Source organism: Gossypium raimondii, chromosome 4, assembly GCF_025698545.1.
Source record: "Gossypium raimondii isolate GPD5lz chromosome 4, ASM2569854v1, whole genome shotgun sequence".
NCBI lineage: Eukaryota > Viridiplantae > Streptophyta > Magnoliopsida > Malvales > Malvaceae > Gossypium > Gossypium raimondii.
In genome coordinates, this window is record NC_068568.1 from 40772305 (window position 1) to 40791705 (window position 19401).

Here is a 19401-nt window from a genome sequence, read left to right on the forward strand (position 1 = left end):
TGTGCGGTCCTCTGGGTTGACTTTGGATATGTGGGAAACCATGATTCTGATATAGCTCCCCACATATTTCCAATGAATTTAATTTAGGAGTAAGACAAAAGAGTGTGCATTATTGAAAAGCAGTGGAATCAGGAATGTGTGGAAAATGAATAAAAAAGGTTAGTGTAAGAGTAATGCTGACAATAAAAAGTGTGATCCAACAGCTAAAGTTGGGTTTTACTGGATTTCAGGGGTTTGTTTGTCATTGGGGATTCAAGTAATCCACATCTCTCTCCTTCAAATCATCCCATTTCTCAATTCTCTTTTTCTTCATTCTTCTCAATTTGGTTTTCAATTCAATAAATTGATTTTCACATTTTATAAGTGATTATACAAACTTCAGCTTCCTTGCATTCATTTTAGTCTTTAACCTGTCCTTTTAGTGTTTTTTTTTTAAATTTAAAATTACATTATATGTATAGATTATATTATAAGGTCTGATGTACACAACTTTTTTAATGACATATGTGTAATTTTAGGTTGAATTATTATATCTTTCATATTAATTTTAAATAAATATTTTTAAAATTTTAAGTAACATTTAAAAGAATTAGATAAAATGTGAAATTTTATATAATTTTATGTAAGAAAACAAAACAAAAATAAAAATAAAAATTTCAAAAATATGAAAAAAAACTAAAAAGCTTTAAAAAAATTTCTCTTTTGTAATTATATATTCTTTCAATATTTTAGGAAATTTAAATAACTTTTTCAATTTACTAATTAATTTTGTTTCTCTAGAGATGCATGGGTTAAGAATTTTTTAATTTTAATATATATAAAGTTTATCTATTATCTCTTAAATAATTTAAACTATAATGATAATTTTAATATATTAAAATTAATATTATCTCTTTACAATTATATAAGAAATTAATTAATATATAAATTAAAAAATCAGTCATATACCCAAAAACTTTAAAATTATTTTAAATAATAATATTTTAATTTTTTTCATTTTTAACATATATTTTTCTATGTTTTTACTTTGAAATTTTTTCTATGTGTCATTATTTTTTTTGAAGATTTTAAATATTAAATTAAAAATAAATTATATTTTAATTAATATAAAGATACTAGTTAAATAATAAATAGAAGAGGATGAAAGAATACATGAGTTGTCGAAAAGAATACATGATGGGCACTTGGATGATGGGTGAGAATACAGATGAGAAATTGTGGACGACAACACCCAATCATAACTCAACACACTTTTTTTAAAAAATAAATAAATTTTTATTTCTTTTTGTATGTGTTTTGTTTTTGTTGATTTGCATTATTCCCTCCTTCACTCCCCACTATTACCCACTAAACAATATATTCTGCAATCATGCCCAAAAAACAAATCTAAATACTTTGGAGTGGTTGTATGTGTTTTTGGTTTATGAATAAACAAACCCCAAGGAAAATACATCTCAACTAATGTTTCTACCTCTTCATCTTTTCCAACTTGTTTCCTCACCATACCACTTCAAAGGAGGTCGCTGTCTCAATTTTTTTATTTGTTTCCTTTTTTATTCTATGTAACCACCTTCCTCGGAAGTTCTCGTTAAGTCATCTTTTTGTATTAAGGAAGGGTTTGCTCAGTTAAAAGTTTTTAAATACTTATCACATGAATCGTCACCGAATCACATTAAGATTCACTCAAAAATTTCTCTTGTTATATCTGATAAAATTTTTCATAATTCTATTACTAACTAGCCGCACCTTAATAAAGCACTCCATGAATCTACTATCAACTATTCATAACTCTACTATCGACCCTACAAGATAGGACATGTATTCAAAAGGGTCCATACCAAGTTCTTCTATATAAGTTGCCTCCATCTCCATGAAGAGTCCAAGCACTCAACACTCCTAATTAACCTCCAATTTAAGCACCCAAACACCCTCTAAATTCCACTAGTGGCTCCAAAACACTTTGTATCAAAGTTGTATTTAGTTATAAAAAACTCATATAATTATTTACTATAATATTAAAATATTATTTTAAATAACATTTATAATTAAATTTAAATAAATAACAAATAATTATACATCATTGCTCAGCTCCCATCCAATATAATGGGAGATTTAAAATTTAGTCCTTGGATTCTTTTATATTTTCCTTTTTTTTTTTCGATTTCAATTAAGATTAATTATAGCAAAATGGCATTTCTTATAGCGAAGAATAAAGACGAGTGCAAGTACATGTCTTGGAAGCTTGTATAGGTACAGTGTTTTATGTTGTACATATATATATATTGATTTATTTGGGAGCCCTCTTGGGTTTTGTAAAGAAAAATTGTATGTTACCAACAAGAAACAAGGTTAGATATTGCTATGTTGAGACGGGACATGACAACTATGATAAACAAGCGACAACAACAATAATGATTTGAGTTCTTTCTTTTCAACAATTATGATAAATGCATTGCCTTATTATTTGAGAAATGGAATCTTGATATTTTCCATTGTTAAAATCTAATGTAATATAAGTTAATGTTCTGTACATACAATTATTACACTTTTTTTTTTTCAAAAAGGGATTTTAATCATGATAGTCTGTATCGCATCGATATTGATTATATTTGTCAATGTATATAATTTTAATTCTAAACCCTTATCAAATAGTCTATGTCCTGTTCTGGTCAAAATTCAAGTACGTTTCAATCATTTTGGTGTGTTTTAATCAATACCGGCTTATACCGGTGCATACTGATCCGTACTAGTTGGTATAAGATTTTGATATTTTAAACTATATTTTAAATTTTTTATTTTAACCATTTTAGATTTCCTATAATTATATTTAAAATTAAAGGTATTAAATTAAACTATTGAACATGATTAATAATTGTAAAATTTATTTATATGAATTTAATTGAGATATAGTTACATGTATATATATAAATAATATATACTTTGTTAAGAAACTAAAAAATTAGGCTATATATATAAATATTTAAATATATAATCTATCAAGAAATTAATATATGTATGAAGAATATTTAAAAATATTGATAACCCAAAACGGTACAACCGTAATACGTCGGTACCAACCAATACATATCAGTAGACCAACCCTGACTATCTTGATTTCAATACTTTTCCATTATTTCAGTTGTCAAAAAAAATGTCAGACATTTCTTGAAAAAATAAATAAAGTAATTTTCCGTTCGTGCAACAAACACAAAGAAAATGGAAAACATTACTTAAATCAAAATACAACTCAAATAACCACTGTTTGATGGATTTGCTATTGTCGAATATGAGGATTTCTCATGTCATTGCGCCACGATTTCATGCCAAGTTTGATTGTAAACTTCACATGGAAAAATACTTGGACAAAAGCCACATCAAACGTTGAGAAGAAAAAAAAAACCTTTTCAATCGTATCACAGTTATTACATGATTGTATGAACAAAACTAAACTAATCAGTCGGACTAAAAACCAACTAAAATACCAATCCGAAATGAAGCATCAACCCAATTAACTTGGGAATTGATACAAACCAATTAAACTACACTTAAAAACCTTTAATTAATTGGTTTTTTGATATATATATATATTTTATTTTTGTAAACTTTTAATAATTATTTAATTGAGCCAACCATCAATTAAGTTCATCACATTATTCGTAATTGCGATAATCAATCGCAGTAGACGTCTATAATAGATAGCAATGATGGAAAGAACGAAATCACAAAATAATACACATAATGGGATGCGACCACTATTTATGTCCCGGAAAAGTAAGAGCAAGAGATATATACCGTTTATGTATGAACAAAAAGAATACCGTCGATGACCTACCACTCAGAAAAAGAGAGTTCCGGGTAGGGTGGTGTCAGTTGCAATAAAAATCTATAATGAATATTGATGATGAAATGAACCAAAATAATGACCATAACGCCGTGTTAACACCACTATTTATGTCCCCCAAAATAGTACCAGCAAAAGATAGTATTAGCCCAAATGAATCCCCACCAAAAGAATGGAGAGTCTAGGGGTGCTTAGAGTGGGGTAGGAATTGACAAAGTAGAGACCTCTTCAAGCTCAATCAGATAGGCACCATTGCCGGCACCAGCAAATGCTTAAGAAATACAATGTAACAGCAACGACCTAGTTGCTAGCAATGACCATTTGACTAAGGGTGGGTTTGGATGGGCGATTGGATGCGGTACGGTGCGTTTAGTTTACTTTTTGTCTTATGCTACAGTATCGCTACAGTATCTAATTTCACCGCCACCGCTGTTTTTACACTAACCGCAGGTAAACGCACCGCCCATTCAAACTCACCCTAAGTCATTTTGGAACCTCCCTTCTAGAAGAGAGGTTATGAAGGTGGAAAGCTCTTAGATTCAGGCAGCAGTTGACAAAGAAGAGCTTTTTTCAAGCTTCGCCAGAGTGACACCATTGCCTGGTTTTAAACAGCAACAAAACCATCAAAAGCTAAGAAAAAAAACCAATTTGCTAATTCATTCTGGACCCTACCATTTGGAATAGATTATGAAGGTGGAAAACTCTTAGATTCGGGTAGGATTTGACAGAGAGCTAGACCTGAGGGACACCATTGCCAGGCATCCCACCAGCAAAAGTAAAGAAAACCTCTACAGTAACAACACAACTGCTAGCAAGAACCATTTGGCTAAGTCATTTTGGACCTGCCTTTTGGAAGAGACTTTTTTATGGTGGAAAGCTCACGTCCAACTAGCTTTCATTCCCTGGTGTTGAAAGCATCAGAGCCTCCCCTGCAAAATGAATTTGTTATTCTAAAGATGAAAAACACACATCCGGATACCTTTTTCAATGCGGATGATGTTGTTTTCATGGGGTTCACCACTGCCTCTTGCTTCATCCATCTGTCCCATATACTGAACCTTTCACATCAGCTTTAAATTTACTCTTTCTTAAGGCTGAAGACATCATCCCGTAAATTGTACAGGTTCATAACTGAATACTGATTCATGTGTTCTATAAATTCCATATTACAGAGTGAAAGTATTTACAGAAGAATCAACTAATTGAAATCCCCATCCAAATTTACAGAAATAACAGCAAAAGCTTGTTTCCTTTTTAAATGCAGCTTTTTGGCAGGTAGATAGTTGACAGTTGATACATGTCATAATTACATTCTTCACAAGGTTAATTTATCTGATCTATTTACCTGATGCAGAATCACCAGAAATCAACTCCCTTTCAAGTTCATCGAACTCCCAATCACCTATCTCCTCCGAAGTGTAGTCTTGGTTAACCTTCCCAAACTCTGACTCTAGCTTCGCCAGTTCGGCTGCAGCATCTAGCACCGGCTGTGTTTCAGGATTCTCTTTTGTATCAGGTTTAGGTTGTGTTTTGGGATTCTCTTTTGTATCAAGTTTAGGTTGTGTTGATTCCAGAGGTGGGTGTGGAGATAAAATTTCCTGCGGCCTTTCATCGGGACTATCGACCTTTGGAGTCTCCATTTCTAAAATTGGCCTTTCAATGGTTTCGAATTCCACTCTTAACTTTTCAATGTCATCAAATAGCTCTTTAACCTTTGGATCATCTTTCCTGTATAGGAGACAGGAAGACTGGCTTAAAAACCTAATTTACAGTAAATTGGAAAAATGCAAGGATTGCTTTTTATCTCACCTTGAAGTTGTCCCATGCTTAGCATTAAAATGCTCTCTCAAGTTTTCAACCACACTGAAGATTGTTATAATCTGAAATGGTGAAACAGTCAACAGATAGGTCTAGAACCAGGCAGGACCAATTCTTTAAAGAGCGAAAAATAAGCATACAATTACAACTTCTAGATTCACAAATCTCCTAAGCTTAAAAATTGGAATTACAAAAACCCATGACTAAAAGGAAAAATGCTTGAAACTAGTAAAATGTCAGAAAGTAAGCAATATATCTTTTCATTGGTGCAAAAGTCCACTAAAAGAAGAAAGAATCAGAAAAGGAAGAAAACGGAGGAGGGAGATCTGCATCTGGAGCATAAATGCTGATAATAGCAACTCATGACATGACACCATTTGAAGAATAAAAGTTATGAGACTTTTACCTTGGTTTCATAACCCAAATATTCCTCCTCAAGATGTTTCCTTGGGTTTGATTCTTTAGAATCATCATTTCTTGCACTAGATTCGGGAAAAAGAAGAATTAAAAACTGAAATAATATAGGCCAGAATAATTTTTCAGGAAATGTAGATTACCTCTCACTCAACTTCTTCAGGTTCTCTACAAATTTACTGATACGGCTAATTGAAGGGCCTAGCTCTTTCTGCAAGAGTACAATAATTCCAAGAGGACAAAGGGATATGACCGTCCACTAAATACATGGAAAAACTAAAAAAACAAATAGAACATACCCATGCCAAACATATATTGTATCCGACACGTACACCCAAGTCCAAGTAACATAGGGAGAGCTACCCATCACTTAAGTTCTCAAAGTAAGTATTTTTTCCAACGGAATGTACTGCATACCTTGTAAGCTGAGAGAAGGGTAATGGCAAAGTTCACAAAATAATCCTCATGTCGCTCCAATTCATCACTGTAAAATGCAAACAAGTATCAACCAAAATGTTAAAAGGCCAGTATTTAAGTATTTAATTTATAGGATTAAGAGCAGAATTCATAATATTTTCTTTCTTCAAGCAGAGAATTTGAAAAACCTTCAATAAAGGAGGATAATGAGAAACATAATGTCTGTACTCAACAGAAGAAAAGAATGTCAGATTACATACACAACTTGCTTGTTCTTAGTTTCTACATATGAGGACTGGAGAAGCCAAGTATCTTCCAAGAAATTAATCCATGTATGGAGAACTTTTGCTTCTACTTTACATGCAGAAATCGATTTTGACAGTTCATCTTCCTGTTAATATATCAGGAAGAATTCTTACATATTTTAACCATAAGATCAAGATGTAGTAATTTATAAACATTACAACTTTATAAAAAAATATAGAAACTAGGAAAGAAAAAAAATCACCACCTTTGTTTTCAGATGGGCAACAATCTGATCATTAGCTTCATAGAAGTGATCTCTTTCTTCCCTGACATTGTGTAGACGTGCATTAGCAGCAACCAACGAGATATGAACCTACAAATATTTCACCAAAATGGTAATGGGACAGAATCCACCTTTCTATACAGAAGGTAGTTAAACACAGACAGAACTTTCTATAACATGAACCCAAAGGAGGTTCAAACCTAAAGGTAATAATTGGAAATAATATCCGTTCATTACCCATCAAGTGCAGCAAATTATAATAAAAAAAAAGATTTAAATAGTATAAAGAAATAAAACATTCATAAAACCGTTCTTATACATTTCATGGTAATCAATTTACAAGCTTTAGTGACATAACTTCACCACTCACCCCCAAAATGTAATTAAGTATATAAAAGATTTGCTTCAGCAAAAGTATACAGTCACATCCCAATAAATGAATAACTAAAAGAAAGCTGAACAAAGAAACGGAAATTATACAAGTAAAAAGTCAAAGAGGGAACAAAATAGAATACATGTATGTAATCAGACTCAAACATGCAAAACACATTCCATAAGATGTATACATTTTCCATAATGTAAGACAACAAGAAACTAGAAACAGAATGCAGTAGAAAGACCTTTTTCAGCTCTGCTTCAAGTTGATCTCTTTGTTTCTCGAGCTCAGAAATCTCAGCTACTATTTCCTGGATATTATTCATTGAGGACAAATTCAGATTTCCCACCCAAAACAAATAAATACACCAAAACTCACAAGCTGAATTGCTCAGACCTGCATGGCTTTCATTGTTTCGATGAAAGCTTATATTGCTTATGGATGCTAATGAAAGCTTAGTCAAAAGTAAATAAATAAACCTTAATTTATTTTTCATCCTCAAGATGCAAACATAAGACTACCTAGTTGAGTCTCACGTTCTAAACATTACCCATGCTACCTAGGGGGCTATTTGAACAGCATACAATACCATCTAATCAACAATGTATTACTGCTATGAAGTACCATGATGCAAGAACTCATTAAAATATGGGACCATTCCTTTGTAAGCCAGTTAGAGGAAACCGGCCAGGAAATATTTTGATATATTCTATATTAAAACTGCCAATGTCATCAACTAGTTAAAGACGCTGAATAAAAGATGTATGAGTGGAAGCATAGAAAAAACTCTTCCCCAGAGTGACTTAACCAAACCAGTCACGAGTTGAAACTGGACTTGATTGTAGACAGCAAGAAAACAGGTAGCATTAGGCTCAGAGAAAAATTCTAGCATTCAAATCTTGTACTCTTAACTTAAAGTTGAAAGATAACAAGATTTTCCTTTTGATCTAGCAGAGCACATAGAGAACACATCAGCACAAGTAAACAACCTTCTCTCTTTCATCAGTTTCATTTGCTTTGACCACACGAACAGTTAAGGCCTCCTCCTTCTGAAGTCTGCCAGTAATACAACAATGACCAGTTCATATGTAACATGTACCTTTCAGAAGTAAATATTTAGATGATTTTTAAACAGAATCAGATGTAATGAGACTAAGATTGCTTTATATCTAGCTTCAGTATTCTGTCTTCAAGAATTTCATCCAGAATCCAGACATTATCTGAAGTACAAGTAGAAGCGTTACAGGCAAGCACTCCATGAAATCACCAGATACAGGTTCTGATCCCTTAACCACTTTTGCCAAATAGCATGGCAACCCAAGGCTAACCTTTTCATCATTAATGATAAATAAGATCAACAAGAAGGAAAGTTAGGTCAAAGGTCATACGCAAGTCAAAAGAAATATAAAACCACACTAAACAGTTCAGCCGACATCCTTTAAAGCAACAGTGATTCTGTTGACCAGATAGAGAGTACATGTTTCTACAACATGCTTCTACTTTCTTTAAAATTTTCAAATAGGATCCATCTAAAATAGGCAGTACTGCTTTTTACTATTTACCACCGAAAATAATCACTGCAAATTTTCTTTTCATAAAACAGAATTATCTAATGAGATGCTTAAATGTTAAAATTAAATAAATCAATTAGTTCACACTGACCCTTTAATAATATATCACATGAAAAGACGGCGATTAATATTTATGTAGAATACAGCATTGGTAAAGTCAAATATTACTTAGAACAACTCTAAAAAAATCCTTAATATACCTGTGATCTGAAATGCGTTTCTCTGCTTTTATACTGGAGTTGGCAAGAGATTCTGATAAGACCTTCAATTTATCAACCTACTCCAATAAACAATATAAAACAACTGAAGCCTCAAGAAATGCTGCATTTGCCAGAACACACTCATCCTTCTTTAGATAGAGGAAGCAAAGTTTAACAAAAAGCAGGTTGCATACACATATTCAAGCTTGTTAAAACAATAACCAAGAAACAACCAAATAGCAAGAAAGTTCTACCTTTTGAGCATGAATCTCAGGAGAGTCTCCATTGTTTACAGCAAGCTTCTTTTTCTGTAAAATTCCTTCCAAAGTGGAACGGATTCGTATTTCTGCAAGTGCTACTTTCAGATCCTACCATAAAGATAGGATAATCAGCTTTCAATTTTTTCTTTTGGGGGAAAATATATTGGGAAGTTTAGCATCTGTTTTAGGGGAGACATAGCTATAGTTATAGACAACATTTTATTTCTGTAGGAACTCCCAGTGCCTACTTCCTTTTTGTGCAGCTCTGTCTAGAGAAAATGGTTTATTTGATTTGTAATTCTTAAAGGATTATGCACATGACCAACCATGAAGAAAAAGGAAACAATTAGCATTAAGCAATTACAAGATAAAAAGGAAAAATGAACCAGTATAATGTCACACTAGCAATCCCCCCCCCCCAAGATTAACTAAACAAGAATATCTGAAATTGTTTACTAGATTTTAAAACAGATTTTTTAATCAATAAACAACGTCCTATAGCTTATTTTGACTGTAAACTCAAATCAAGCTTACTGCTCACCTCAATAGCTGCTTCAGTCGTCGTTTCAGATGCATTATCATGACCTCCTTTTGGAAGCTTCAGCAAAGTGCTCATTTGGTCAAGTTTTTTCTTCAGATCAGAAGCTTCACTTTCCATTCTGTCATCAGAAATCAAAGAAAAGGTTAATCTCTCTTGCTTAGTAAGTATGGGCAATTGATCACTTCACATTCAAATCCTAAAATTTTCTGGCTAACATTGTGGCTGCGCAACAATATGAACCAAAAAAAATGATAGCAGCACATTCCTAATTTCTTAAAATAAAACGGGCAAGTGTTGGGTACACTAGTAAGGCACATTCCATTCCCAGGGAGAGAACTCAGATTCGAACCCTAGAGACAACATTCTTGGGAGGGGCAGCCATGAACCCCGAAAGGATTAATCTTCGTGAACCGTAAAACGGACATGAAGGATACCTTAGCCTTACAAAAAAATAAAAATAAAATGAAGAACTAGATTTATGCTAAACAAGATGCAAATTTGGAATGTGCAAACTATGATCAAAAGTAAATTTTATTCAAGCCTAACAGAAATATCTTAGCTAGATATTAGAAGGTTAAAAGTCAATTCCCAAGAGGAAAAATTAAATATATGTATAAACTATGAAATAAAAATCCTTAACTACTGCCAGAAACACACAAGATTTTGGCATTATCACAAGCATGAGCTGAGAAAAAGACAAAGTACAGAACACAAGCCAGGAAATGGAAGCTCCTTGTTTTGAACTACCTTACAAGATCTGCTCTGATCTTCAATCCTGTTATGGCACTTTGCGCAAATTGAAGCAGTTCCTCCCGTTTAACCTATATGGTCCCATATTAAAAAGATGGGGAAAGAAAGAAGAAAGAAGCTAAAATGCAAATCTTCCTAAAATGTAGAACAGGTTTGACTGGTTACCAGCACTTCATCTTGGTAGCTAGAAAAAGCAGTAGCTAGATCCTGTATACTGCTCACTATTGCATTGTGAATTTCTTTTCCTCCAGTGAGGCAGAGCCTGCAAGTATTATTATATAATTAAAGGCAATCGCCAAATTCAATTTAAGTTTCAAGTTAAATATTCATAATGATAAGTTATTTATATTTAGCCAATCAAAACCTACAAGCAATCAATTGTAAAAATCATGTTATGGTAGGAGAAATAGCATCTTTTGCAACATATTCAATGAGAACAGACTTAATTAACTCTAAATATGGTATCCGGGATGTAATAAAGCAATAGACCTAAAATGAGAGGACTAACCCAAACATCTCCAAGAGCAGAGAAATTTCTTCATCATTTGGTGCTTCAATAATCTGAACCATACAAAAGATTCAACCTGCTTTAATCTCAATTATCAGACGCTCTAAAGCCATAAAACTTTTAACAAACAACTTGCGTATTTTCCCAAAACAAGCTTTTTCTATCATAAGATTAGCTCATTAAAGTTAGCTAATAATGAAAAAAAGATCTCCAAATCCTGATCATAATTAGATGAAATTTTCAGAAAACCAAACTTACATGAAGTATCCATGATACTCCAACAGAAAGATAACAAATCTATAAAAATCTTAGATGCGCTTATATTGGATAAAACACAACAGACTTGGAGCTTTTTGGTAACCTTCGTCAAAGATGATTCAATCAATAAATTTGCACTTAATGGTATGTGCACAATTAACGGAACCATGACATGCTGTCATATTGAGGTAGTAAAATTGAGCTCTAATATACCGTATCTGTATCCTTTTCTTATCTCCACATTGTTGCTAACCCATTTTATGTAGTCAAAAATAGATTGTTTTGATAGCATAAGGCATAAAAGGCCTTGAAGCAGCCTTACAATTCACCGGAATTGATAGTAACTGATTGATTTAGACAACACATAAAAGAGTAATATTCCACTTCTTGCATAGCACTCCAGACTAAGGACAATTTCCAGTAAAGCCATTGCAGCCTGGGTACATGAAGTGCGGGAACTAGGCTTTATTTTGTTTCTGTTTGGAAAATCATAATTCATTAGTAATCAATAGACAATATCAAAAACTTCACCAGGTTCATGATAATGTCAATTTCTATCTTTCTTTATTTAAATCATGTTTGACTTTTTTTATCATTTTCCTGGGTAAGATTAAGATCCACAATAATCTGAAATATTGATTTTTCTAAACCATCATATAATGCTAATCCTCTACAGAATTAGTGAAAAACACATTACTGATCAAAAGAAAAATAAGAACACAAATGACCAAGATGCAAAATCATACCATAGATACTGTTATGCCCTCCAAAGCCTGGCTCTGAAGAAAAACCTCTCTAAAATCCATTGGTGCACCCCCAATATCAGAGTCATAATACAAGACCTATAGATTATTAAGAAGAACCACAAGATATCAGATACAACAAGACACTCATGAATATTGAACATGCCAGCTTATTTCAGGCACGCAACTTACAACCATCCATCAACATCAATGGTTTCAAAATCCAACTGACATAAAACACTTTAAAGGAAAATATGTGGAACGATGATAAGGTAATCTTTAACCTAAGTCATGAAAGAATACATAATTTATAGCAGACTATTTGGAAAAATGGACCTACCTTTTCCTCTTGTTGAGCAGATATTTAACTGAAAGTCTTAGACATATCATTTACTACTCAATAAGTAAAGCAAGGCATAAGACACTTAAATTTGATTTTCACTAACATAAAGGAAGAACTCACCATAGATGTTCTTTTAGGGTTCTCCCTTTCATCTTCAGAAGCAAGAATTTGCCCAAGGCTCTTTTGACTGCCTTCAGATGATGAACTGGCTAACTTCTCAATTTCTTTGAGTGCAATCAACCAACTTCTCAGCAGCATAACTCTCTCAGAACCCCTACAAGATATTGCTGCTTCCTCTAATCTTTTGACAGTTTGCTTTACACTCCTGACATTCCGAGATGCCTGCATAAGCATACAACTTAAGCAAGCCAGATAGTAATATTACAAGATATCCACAACAGGAGAAAGAATTTCTATGCCTAAACAGAACAAAATGTAGTAGTACATTAACTCAAGATAAGGAATGCTAGCTGTTTTTAATATGATAAACGACTAGATCATAAAGCTCTAACTAAGCCACTGGTGTTGATTTCATGTCCTGGTTGATATCAGGTCCGGGATTCAAACCCAGGACACCCCCCTCCCTTCCCCTAAAAAATGGCCAAAAAGAACTACTGCTAGTTTACATGTCAGTGTCAAAATTGAAATTAGACTAAATGTTTTCCTATCCATTTTCGGAAGGGAAATCACCAGAGCCAACTCATGAAATTATAATACAAATGTAATCTCATTTTGATTTCTTTTTTTTACAGTACTACGTATAATTCATTATCCTCTGAATGAAAAATCAAAATATAATTGGAAATAAAAACTAACATTCTTGCAATTTAAAGATAACAAAACAGTGTCTTAAAAGTTACTCCAAAATTCTAAATAACAAAAAAAAAAAGGTACAACAAAAGTTCAACATGCAAACCTTTCATACTAACTAAAATTCAGTCTCAAATTAGAATCTCTACACTTCAACATGCAAATAAATAATAGGAACAATAAAATTATATTTTTAAATTGAAAAAAAACGAAAGTACAATGCGATCTTGCAAGAGTTTAGCTCCTTCAGCGACAGCTTGACCTGCATGATGAACAACGGTATCGGCGTAGTTCCTGAAGTTTCGAGTAAGGTTATTCTTGTTCCCAACCTCTACCGCTTTGTTCACCGCCGTTCTCAGCCACGACATCTCGTTTCTTTCCCTCTCTCGCCGCTGAATCGATTAATGCGATTCGGTTTAATTATTTTTCTTTCTCCAAGGAATTATCAGGGTTTTGGAGTTTGAAGAAGAGAGAAATGGGGAAAATTGTTTTAATTTCTTTTTGTCTGTAATTTGAACGACGACGAAGAAAAGAAAACCAAGTTCGGACGTTGACTTTTTAAAACGTTGCGACGTCGTTTCGTACGCAACATCCTCCTACCAGTCTTGTCTGTCTTTAAAAGTCCCGCTTTTTTCTTCTCATTTTTCTCTAAATTTTATCAATTTATTAAGGGTTTTAAATAAGTTATTTATATTTTATTATATTAAATAAAATTTTAATTTTAATTTACAACTTTCAGGATGCTGCAACGTTAGTTTTACTCCCAACCTACATCTTTAATATTATTTCTTTAAACAAAATTTCTGTCGGATGTATTCATGGAAACCACAAATTAAAAATATAAATATATATTTTAAAATAACATATAATAAATAATAAAATATATTATTTATAAATAAGTATTTAACTGCCTTATGACACTAAGGTAATTAGTAACATTATTTATATAAATAAATTTAGTGAGAAAAGTCATCATTTTATGTTAAACGTTTTCTTTTTCTTTAATTTGCTAAAAATTATTATTAGTGTAGTGGTAAAAATTGTTTATTATTAATCAAATCAAACATGGATTAAGTGGTTTGACATGTTCATTTTAATTTTTTAAATTTTAAAATGATATAAAAATATGAAAAGAGAAAAATATCATTCAAATAATATATTAATCATTTTCTAACCGAGTTAACACTCGATTAATCCATGACACTAAATCAATTAGAAATTTTATTAATAGTATAAATAACACTAGAATCTCCGCATTTTATCATTTTATTTAGATGAATTTTATATCTTATTGTATTAAAAATCTTTAAAATTTTTAATTTATATTCGAATAAGTTTTAACCTTTAATTCATATCATATAAAATTAAACAAAAACATTATCTTTTAACCTATAAGGCACTAAAGAGTCATATAATTTTGGAATAAATCTCAAAATTATACATAATTTTAATTTAATGTGCAATTTGTATATATGAATTTTAATTTGGTGCAACTATACACATGAAGCTCTAATTGTGGTTCAAATGTATACTTGAAACTTTAATTTTAATTTAATCATACACATTTAAAAAAATAAATACATTAATTTATTTTTATATTGTTCTTGTTGCAATATGATGAGAGGTTATTCCTCCCAAAACAAAAGGATTAAAACCTTCCATGCCCCATGTCGGATTTACAGGTTGCACCTTGTCAGTTAGTCCATAAGGGTCCGACACCCATATTCTAAAAAGGTTTTTCTGTGCGCTCATCACAAAAAATTTCTAAATCCCAATAACACAATGTCAGATAGTTGTCAAGAAGCACAAACCAGAAAACACAATATGTGCTCCGGCTACACCTTCGTAACTCCAAATACTTGGATTTGTTATAGCTCCCCTTGTAATACTCCAACCGCCCCATGAATTGGTTATTCCTAAACGAGTTATGAAAGTTATAACGAACATACATTGTCTCTACATTGGATCAAGAACGGAATTGGAGGGATCAAAAACAGCTAATTCATATAGAGCCATTGAACCGGCCCAGCTAGCAACAAGAGCCGTATGCATTATATGAATAGAAAGCAAGCGGCTGAGATCATTTAATACGACATAAAAAATGATGTTATATCAATAATTTGGTTAATAATTTACAAGAATTGAATCAAATAAAAAAAATCATGTATAAAATTGTATAAAATCAAAGTTCATGTATACAATTGCACATTAAATCATACTTCATGTATAGTTTTGAGATTTATCCCAATATTAAATGATTCCAAGCGAAAAAAAATCTCATCCGAAGCAGAAAAATTAAACATGAATAAACTAAATAACTATTCTATACAAATATCAAATCTTTTGCGTACAGTTCGATATAAAGATTTATAGAATGATATAAATAAGCTGAATTGAGCTTCGATTTCATATAAATATTGAATTCAGATGTTTCTTACAGGTCTTTCCTGTCTCACCATTTCAGCAAACATTTTACTCATTGAAATTCCAGCAAGTTCATCATCGTTGACGCCGCTACTGGCTCGGCTGAATTGCTGACTCGTTTCTGAGGTACTAATACAGCTGATATGTGAAGAATGTTCATTGTTTTGATTGGATCTTTCTTCATTCTCTTGTTGTTGAAGTGCGTATTCCAAGTTCCATAGGACCTCTCCCATTGAAGGCCTGCAAATCCCATTTTCTGCCAAGCATTTCTCAATAATATCCCAAAGCTTCCTTAAACAATCTGGTTTTACTTGACCAACAAGGCAAGGATCCACAATATCTTCCAGTTTCCCACTTCGGTATGATTTCATCGCCCACTCGAGCAAATTTGCCTTTTCTCTGGGAAGTGATGGATCAATAACAGCCCTTCCCGAAAGGACTTCAAGCAAGACAACACCAAAGGAGTACACATCTGATTTCTCTGTTAGTTGCTGCCTTGTCAAATACTCTGGATCAAGATACCCGAAGCTTCCTTTGACCGCGGTACTCACATGTGTCTGATCAATATCAGGACCGGTCTTTGAAAGTCCGAAATCAGCAACTTTAGCCATGAAATGCTTATCGAGTAATATGTTTGCAGACTTGACATCGCGGTGTATGATAGCCTTAGCTGAACCTGTATGAAGATAGTGAAGCCCTTTAGCTGATCCAATGCATATCTCAAGCCTTTGTCTCCAACTCAAACTAGGAAGATTTGAGCCATATAGATGATTCTTGAGTGTCCCATTCTCCATGTACTCATAAATTATGATCATCTCATCTTGTTCATCGCAGTAACCGATCAGTGATACTAAATGCCGATGTCGGAATTGAGATAACATTTCGATCTCCGTCCGGAATTCTGCAAGCCCTTGGTTTGATTGAGGAGTTCCCCTCTTGACTGCAACCTCGGTTTCATCTTTCAATATTCCTCTATAAACCTTACCGAAACCACCAACACCGATTACCAAATTTTCACTGAAATTATCAGTAGCCTCGAGAATTGCCACGAAAGGATATCGATAGCCAATCATTGGGCTGGAAAGTATGGAAGTTCCATTAGAGTATGTACTTCCAGTAGTATGAACTTTTTGTCCCCGATTCATCAGAAAGTGCTGTTCTTTCCCCAGAACTGGCTTCATTCTTCTTCTGAAGAAGAAAAGGATGACAATCACAACCGAAACAACAACGACAAACGATCCAACAGCAATGACAACTATAACTACAACTTTTATCTCAGAATGTCCCGAGGAAACAACATCGGGAACATCAAGATTCCCCCTAGCATCGTTTATCTTCATGATCTCCAAACCATTGAGGATGACCGTAGGGTTATTGAGCTTAGACGGACCAACACTTACATTAAGCTTAGTACTACCGGATACTCGTGTGCAGACATCCATGAAATATGGGGCACCGAAAACATCCGATGTCCTTGAACCAAGATCAAGGTGACCTGCATGACGTGAATCAATAAAGATTTCAAGAAAGATGGCTTGCTGAGTGGGTTCATTCATTATGTTACAAAAGTGAAGCCGGACAAGATAATCGAAACCCGGGTTAACATCAAAGGTCCATGTCAAGTTTGCATTCAGATTTGGATCACTCGAGTTCAAAATAGTTGCAGTGCCATATACCGATGCAGGAGCAATATCCTCAGTCACTTCAGTAAAATTCACAGCTGAGACATTTGACACCGATGATCCAAGATTATTGTGTATCAGATACGCATTGTCCGAGATCCAAAGTCGCCATAAGGTATCGTTTTGAGGAAGAACAGTCGTGTTCCCCATATCGACCCTTGCAACCGTCTCCAGTGCTTGCTCCTGTAGACTCTTGTTACCACCTTGCAGATCAATTGTTCTGACCTCTTCCGGAAAGAGATTATCCGGAACTGAGAAAACTTCCAAGCCATTGATAAAAGCAAATGAATTGACAGCAGGTCTAAAAGTAAGAATCAGTTTATTAGAAGTAATGTTCAGGCTATACTCCTTAACAATATATCCATCCCCCATTTGAGCTCTGAGAAGTGTAAAGTTTTGCGCGAAAACAGAGAATTTCGCCTTGCTCATATCGAACTTTTCGAATACGTAAGCAAAGAAATGAAGCCGAATCCAGTGCCTCCCTTGTTGTTTGATTGGAAAACTGTAATGGGAAGTTGCGTTGAAGATTCTAGCCGTTTGATACAGAGGTGAATCATAGTAAAGTGAGGTTGGATTCGAATTCGAACTCGAAATTGCGAAAATCTGATGTGGGGTTGAAAGATTATATGATGGAGTGGAATTATCAGCTTGAAATACTCTATCACCCACTGATATGTTCTTAATGGATCCACAGTCTATCAAATAGTTATCTACAGGGTTGAATCCTAGTGAAAGATGAAGTAAACCATAGATGGATGAAATCCAAATAATGAAACCAAAATTCCCAGGATTATCCATGAAAGAATCTCCAATGGAGGACAAAGATTGCAGTGGAAATGGCAAATACTAGAGATAATCAAGAGAGACCAAATGCATTAAAAATGGAAAAAAACAAGAGATGGTCAAGAACCCAGTAGCAAAAATTAGAAATTGTAGCAGACAGTAACCTATATATATAGGCACAGTACACTAAAAGAAAACAGACTAACCTGTGATAAAAAAAGTTGAGAGCTGGGTTGTTACTTCACCGATGGAGCAATTTGAGAAACACCCAACGAACAAATGAATAAACAAAAAGGGTGACCTGAAAACGTCACCTGACACAGTAATTAATCAAAGAGAAAAGATTGAAAGAAGATTGCCGACTAATGAAAACATCAACCGCATAAAAAACCCAAGTTGAAAATACAAACAAAAACCGTCACATTCATGAGCTCCACAACTTGTAGCTATTCAAAGCACCAGATAAGAAAATCAAACAGGTAACGAGAAAGCGAACTTCAAACCCAAAAATAATTAAAATGTGTTAAGGATCAACGTGTGGGATGTTTGACAAGTTCATGGTATTGAAAAGAAAATAATAAATGGATTGGAAAGTTGATAAGATTGTAGTTCAAAAATAATATAAAATGGAAAGGTCGAAGAGGGAAGAGGAAGACAGCTATGAAGGGCAGCTGAGTCTCACTTTCCTGTCGTGAATAACGTTAAAAAGCTTTGTCGTACGTTTGGTGGTTTTAGTTTATCAGTTCCATGTCTTTGGTTGGTGTAACGAAACCAAAAAACAGTTTACAAATCAAACTTAGAATTAAATGGTTCACATAAATATTTTAAGTTTGCGGCATCTCTTTTGTATTAGTAATGCTTAAATATGTTTATTGGTCGGGGTTACACATGAAACATATTATTGAAGCTATATGCGTTAGGTCATAATATCAAATATTTTTGCCAAAGTTTGAATTATTTATTAATATTAAAATATTTTTATGAATAATTTATGAAATATACTATAATTATATAAAAATTAAAATTATGTTACGATTAAATTTAAATAAAAATATCTTTGTAATCTATCTCTTTTAAAGGAAGAATTCATTAATAAAATTGATAGACACAATTAAAATCCACAATGATAGGTT

At 33.1% G+C, this 19401-nt stretch overlaps 2 protein-coding genes across 3 annotated transcripts; both read right to left on the reverse strand.

The window, feature by feature from the left end:
* Positions 1 to 4969: 4969 nt before the first annotated feature.
* On the reverse strand, positions 4970 to 13890 carry LOC105780070 (uncharacterized). 2 transcript variants are annotated; one of them, XM_012604176.2, is made up of 18 exons: positions 13598 to 13890; positions 12690 to 12911; positions 12230 to 12325; positions 11226 to 11278; positions 10883 to 10979; positions 10715 to 10788; positions 9968 to 10085; positions 9421 to 9534; positions 9167 to 9243; positions 8385 to 8451; positions 7640 to 7705; positions 7002 to 7109; positions 6751 to 6881; positions 6491 to 6557; positions 6217 to 6284; positions 6066 to 6141; positions 5651 to 5721; positions 4970 to 5569 (listed from the first exon to the last, which is right to left on the reverse strand). In XM_012604176.2, exons 1-18 carry the CDS (start codon positions 13745 to 13747, stop codon positions 5179 to 5181), a joined length of 2046 nt encoding a protein of 681 aa, XP_012459630.1. In that variant the 5' UTR covers positions 13748 to 13890; the 3' UTR covers positions 4970 to 5178. The 2 variants fall into 2 exon arrangements, with proteins under 2 accessions (XP_012459630.1, XP_052485576.1); XM_052629616.1 differs by having other exon boundaries at positions 13642 to 13862.
* Positions 13891 to 15663: 1773 nt separating this feature from the next.
* On the reverse strand, positions 15664 to 18895 carry LOC105780362 (probable receptor-like protein kinase At5g59700). The gene is made up of 2 exons (XM_012604646.2): positions 18475 to 18895; positions 15664 to 18331 (listed from the first exon to the last, which is right to left on the reverse strand). Exon 2 carries the CDS (start codon positions 18281 to 18283, stop codon positions 15803 to 15805), a length of 2481 nt encoding a protein of 826 aa, XP_012460100.1. The 5' UTR covers positions 18284 to 18331; positions 18475 to 18895; the 3' UTR covers positions 15664 to 15802.
* Between the last annotated feature and the right edge of the window lie 506 nt (positions 18896 to 19401).